The sequence below is a fragment of the Coptis chinensis genome, chromosome 7 (genome assembly GCF_015680905.1).
Source record: "Coptis chinensis isolate HL-2020 chromosome 7, ASM1568090v1, whole genome shotgun sequence".
NCBI classification, from domain to species: domain Eukaryota; kingdom Viridiplantae; phylum Streptophyta; class Magnoliopsida; order Ranunculales; family Ranunculaceae; genus Coptis; species Coptis chinensis.
The window spans coordinates 75,237,062-75,243,061 of record NC_141462.1 but is presented as its reverse complement, the minus strand read 5'-3'; the positions used below and the strand labels follow the sequence as shown (position 1 = coordinate 75,243,061).

General features: G+C 39.9%; 1 protein-coding gene across 1 annotated transcript; it reads left to right on the top strand.

The window, feature by feature from the left end:
* The first annotated feature begins 1,923 nt into the window (after positions 1–1,923).
* LOC147488883 (uncharacterized) lies at positions 1,924–3,229 on the top strand. Its single transcript, XM_086571822.1, has 4 exons — positions 1,924–2,332; positions 2,421–2,502; positions 2,646–2,693; positions 3,095–3,229. Exons 1-4 carry the CDS (start codon positions 2,055–2,057, stop codon positions 3,113–3,115), a joined length of 429 nt encoding a protein of 142 aa, XP_086427948.1. The 5' UTR covers positions 1,924–2,054; the 3' UTR covers positions 3,116–3,229.
* The last annotated feature ends 2,771 nt before the right edge of the window (positions 3,230–6,000 follow it).

Below are 6,000 nucleotides of genomic sequence, written 5' to 3'. Positions count from 1 at the left end.
ACAATACATTATTACTATATTTGTCCATATAAACAAATATGTGAAAACTGGAAAAGTCAACATTCACAAATCGGCGGTCAAAGGTCAAAGGTCAACACATCATGGTGAAGGTCAAACTCAACATGTCATGGTCAAAGTCAAAGTCACCATGCCATGGTCAAAGGTCAAAGTCAACGGTCGATGGTCAAAGTCAAACTGTCCTAGTCAAAGTCAAATTGTCCTAGTCAAAGTCAAACTGTCAAAGTCAAACTGTCGTTTTCGTGTTCGACAGGTTCATGGTCATAGCCATGGTTCATGGCTAAGGTCAAAGGTGCATGACTCATGGGCTCATGACCACGGTCATGGTTCGGACCCAACTGGCCAAGCCCAAACTTTAGAACCCGAAAGTCTAAAAGTCCACTTATTTATTTTGCGACCTAATTGGATCTATTTTAAGTCAATGGGTGGTCCATGCAATATTAGTTACGGGCCCAAAACTTATCTTGAACCGCCCAAACAGGTTAAGTGGTTCGATCCAAAAATTTCAAAACAAAAGAAAAGGGCCCAACCACTTAAATTAGATTTCGCCCACATAAACTAAAACCGAAATTTCGCCAACCACCATCGAAATTTCGGCCAAGCCACTAATAGAATTTGGGCCCAAACCAAACATCTAAGGCTCGACCGGGGCAAACAAAACAAGGTCGGCCCAAGGAACTTAACCCACACCCGCCCAACCTAAACACCTAAGGCCCAAGCCCAAACCGTCATCTTCCTCCTCCAGTGACCTCCACCTCCACCAAAAATCCGGCCATCACAAGTTCCCACACGACCACCCACTTCAAACACACGGTTTTGATCCTCATCAAAACCCCTACATCTTTAACAAAACCAAAACTCTAATTCTTAAATTCAACATATCGCCCAAAACTAGATCGAGAATATTCGGCCGCCATTAATGGCTTCCACCAAGCTCTAACCCGACAGCCCCAACCATCCATTACACACTACACTAGCCACCCAACATCGTCCAACCCACACAACAACCCTTCACTTAATCAAATCCATTTGGGCGATTCTTTGGCGCCATTAGCGGCTTGTTTTCAAGCTTCCACCACCACTATTCAAACGACTAACAACCCAACAACATCCCACCATCATCACAACATAAATCACATTATCTAGTTTCAATCAAAAAGTTCAAAGCATAAAACTGGCGATTTCTAGGTTGTAGCTTTGGCCGCCATTAATCTACGACCACTACCGAGCTCCAGCGACTCTCGCCGTATTCCATCCCACAAAACCAAACAACCCGGTTAGAGGGAAGTTCGCTTTATGGTCGGCGCCTCCATTGACAAAGGTCCAACGAGTTTTTTGATTTGTTCCAACAGTTCCAAACTCATATACTCCCAACCCCACAACATAACGAAAAACGAGTTCAATACAAAGTTAGTTTGAAGGGCGCCCGCCCAACAGCCCCTTCAGTAGTTTCGACGGTTTAATAACTTCACGCCAAAAATGGCATACTACCCTTACCTAGTTTTAACAGTTCAACGGGACACCAAAGATAATGAGCGAGAATGAATTGAAAGAAAACATGGGATGAAGAAATTTCTTTGCGTATACGGTGAAGTAGAAACGAACTACTCACAATAATGAACAGCTAGACGAAATTCCTCCGAGTCCGAGCCGTCGCGCTCCACCCTCCAGAAATCCAGCTTTCATGCTCTGCCTCCATTTTCATTATTTTATTATTTCTCTGAACCCTATTTTCCAGAACAATATGTTTATATACTTGGGTCCGAAACCCAAGCCCAACACCGACTCGGGCCCAAAACCAGGCCCACGTATCCCGAGTCCAATCCGACGAATTTTGAAAATAAATAATTTAATTAATTAATAAATATAAAAATACGTATTTAAAATACGGGCGTTACACACTTCACCCCTAATGTAAGGCTTAGTAACTTCCATGTTAATGTGGGTGCAACACCTTTCATACCTCCCTCCGTAACTCCACTAGCAGCAGTTCCAGGAGGCTGCATCATGTTGACCACATAGTTACCAAGCCAATTATGCCTCCTATTTCACCTGTTCCTCCTCCAAACATGGGACCACCATTGCCTCCTTCTCCACCTCCTTTGCCAATGTCTCAGCCACCTATGGTTCCACCTCCACCCGGTTCTCCTCCTCCACTTCCTTCTCCTTTTGAACCTCCTAACTTAGATAACGCTGGACAAGGTCAGTGGCAGGGGGTACTATGTAAAAGTGGGGTTCATTATTGTACACTTTATGCACATAGAGAGGACTCTGATGCTTGCGAGTACTCAAATGCCATTTCTGAGCCTGCAAAGTAAGGATTTTCAGTTTCCTTCATAGGCTAGTGACACTCAATATAGCTCATTTTCATGACCACTCATTATTATTGGTACTTGATGTAGATGGCCTGCTAGACTGGATGTAACAAAGTTCATAGATTTTCAGCATGTGAAGTCAACATTTACAAACACTCCGCCATATAAAGTGAGTTACTACTAAAGTACAGTATAGTCCACTGTGTTTATCCTTGAAAGGGTTGAATTATATTTTATTTTTTATTTTATATTTTGATTTTTTTAATGGCTCCCATTATGTGTTTTGCCCTAATTTTTCAACATGGAATGTAGAGAGAGGTCTGTCGGCTGCTCCCTTCTACCTCAGGGGATCTTAAAGGGGTAAGTTTTCATTTTCTCAGGTTGAAATTTAACTTTGTTGGGTCCAACTTATTGAGATTTATAGCTACTGATATTGGCGACTAGTGTTGTTCAGGGCACCCTTCACTGGTTTTCACTTAGGCGTTTGCTCAGCACAAATATGTTTGACCTCAAGTTCATCCAGTATAAGCACTTGATGCTCTTTTACCATTTTTTGTCCAATGCACCTGGAATTACATAAGTTAGTTTCGCGTCGAGGACTTCACTCTTAATTCACATGACATCCTAATATTTATGTTATGGCATGAAGCTGCCTTAGTACACTAATGAGATATGCATCATCATGATTCTTTTTTGAGCTCATTGTTACTTTGTTTGCCTCTCTTACCAAGTTCTTGATGGTAGCTACTTCTCGGTGGCAGGAGCTCTTGTGGGTCTATTGAAACCTGGTAGGATGAGCATGTTTGGGACACTTCTTGTCATATGGGGCCTTGTCATGGAAGGGTTTCTTGGGAAACCTGTGAATACAGATCTTGCAAAAGCTGTTTTTGTGTACCTTACCATGTTGATTGCGCTAGTATGTGCTTTCACTTGTATAAAATATGATGTCAATAAAATTGTTAAAAGTAGTCTGGCTCGACCTTTGGCGAAATCCCTGCAAAGATTCTTGTGGGTTTGATTGAAATGATAGAATTTTGTATGACATGCAGGTGTGATGCGAATTGTATGAATTTAGTATGGCGCCAGAGTCAATTTTTTTATCCAATTCAATACATTTGCCACGGCCATAAACTGTGACTAAACATTAGATACAGTCCAATAAAAGACATTTGCCACGGCCTAGACCTGGTGGCCAAATTATAGATCCATTCCACAAAAGGCATGGGCACGGGGTCGTGTGAGCATTAGCCACGGTTTAGTGCTGTGGCAAACGGGAAAACACACCATGGCCCATGTAACGGTTTATAACTGTGGCATAAAATGAAGCTTTACCCACAGTTTTTAGTTGTGGCCAACGATTAGCAACAGGCGCATTGGCAACGGCTTAGAACCGTGGCAAAAGGTCTTTAGCCACGGTCAATGACCATGGCCAATGCTCAGTATTCTTGTAGTGCAAGGTATCTCATTGTTTCTCCATTTTTTTTGAGACATTATGTAGAACTCCTACATTCAGAGTCCTACAATACCGCATTCACTATCTCTATATAGTAAATTGTTCCTTTTGTTTAACTTTAATCTTAATATAAATAGTTATCAACCATATAAAGTTATCAACCATATAAAGCTCCTATTCCTTGATGCCACACTTCTCCAGTGTAGAAACCAACTTCTCTTTCTCTATCTCATCTGGGTACTCTCCATTTGGACTAACAAGTACATCTCTAGTATAAGACTGCCCTGCAACCTAAGCAGCGCCACTATAATGAAACAAACCCCAGCTCAAATCATTAGAAATTCATTTGACACCACACCATTATCTACAACACTAAAATAAAATGTCCCTGGAATATTTTAGTGAGTTCCTGCCATTCTCAGGAGACTCACAATTCTGTAATGTGTCTCTGACTTTCGTGTGTGTAGTGAATAGGATAATGTGAAATACCAATTCTCATACATACAATTCTCAGGAGACATTACATACAGCAAGAAACATTACATTAGCATACTAGTGAAACATTACATTACATTAGCAACTTCAAAGCAGGAAACATTACATTACATTAGCAATGTGTCTTTGACTCTAATAAGCAAACTGATAAACCACATACAGCAGGAAACATTACATTAAGAACACCAAAGCTTATTTCTGACAAAGAGCCAATCAAAATCTTAAGGGTCCCAAATCTTAAATTAGCATCTTCCTTTATCACCAGATATTCTTCTCAAACTCATTTCTTTTGCGCTTTTGCTTTAAGAACAATTTTAGCATCAAAAGCTTGCGAAATATCGTCTACAGTAAACTCAAAACTAAATTTAAAGTTAGAACTTTCTTTCTCCTCTTCTTCAAATGACAACTTCTTTGCTTCAACTACTTTCCCAACTGCTGACAACTTCTTCTCAAAGACAAGCAATTTTCGCATTTATAAAATTTCTTGCCCTTGCTGTGAGGTTTAGTAGAAGTCAATATTAATCTCGGCGTACGACACCTATTGCAAGGAGATTCTTCATATAGCAACTTCGTTGCTTCAATAACCTTCTCAACTCAACAAACTTTAAGTGCCGCTTCCAACCATTGAAAAGACTCATAATTTTCACATTTCAAAATTTTTCGCATTTGCTCTGTGTTTTAGTATAAGTCAAAAGCAATCTCGACATACAACACCTACTGCAAGGGGATCTCTTCCATGGACAAGTATAGGACCAATGATCTTTTTCACCACATATAAAACACCCAATATCGGCTGCAACAGGTTCACCTTCTTTAGCTTTTTCACTTGAATTGCCAATATCACCATCTACAAATCGATGACTTGAATGACCAATAGATTCATCTATAAAATGAATACTTTCACATGTTTCACACTGAACGTAATTTCTACCATTGGAGTTTTGGAGTAAGTTGCACTGTGTATTGCATTTCTTGCAATTTACATACATCCAAATGCATTGAACAGTTTTGTGAGTATTGGAGCCACACAAGACACAACCGTTGGAACTTTAGCCATCACCACCTCCCATCTTTAAATTTTTCATTGACAAAAAATGTTTTTGAAAATTTTAATTGGAGGAGGAAGACAAAGTTACTTGATGGCTAGGTCTACTATTTGAGAAAAGGGTTTTTACTCCAATATGTCTAATTTCGAGTTGTGGGTTTTGAACAGTGTCCAATACGTGGCACATCATAGTCCATGGAAAATTTCGTAATATCCACAGAAAAATGGTATTTATGATAATTCAATCCTTGACTAGTCAACTGACGGCCACTATTGGTTGACTCCTTCTGACTGTCAAGTTGGGGGGAGGGGGGGAATCCTAATGGGGGGGAGGGGGGTATGTCAATATAACCCTATATTTCTTTTTGAAATGCAATGTGTTGTTTGCATCCATAGACGTTCATTGTCTAAATGAATTTGGAGAATCTTTGGAGTTGACTTTGAAGATGAAGTATCACGATTGATAATGTCCATTGTTAATTTAGAATGGGAATGGAAGCAAATGGTGTATCTCTGTATCTATTGTGGGGGTAAGCATCTAAATTGGTAAGGCAATTCTACTTGATAACATTAAAGTTTGATATTGTATAGCATATTCACAAAAAATAAATTCTCATTAAATTGCATCCTATACATAAACTGTGCCCACTGTTTTCTATTAAAGCATGAGTAGG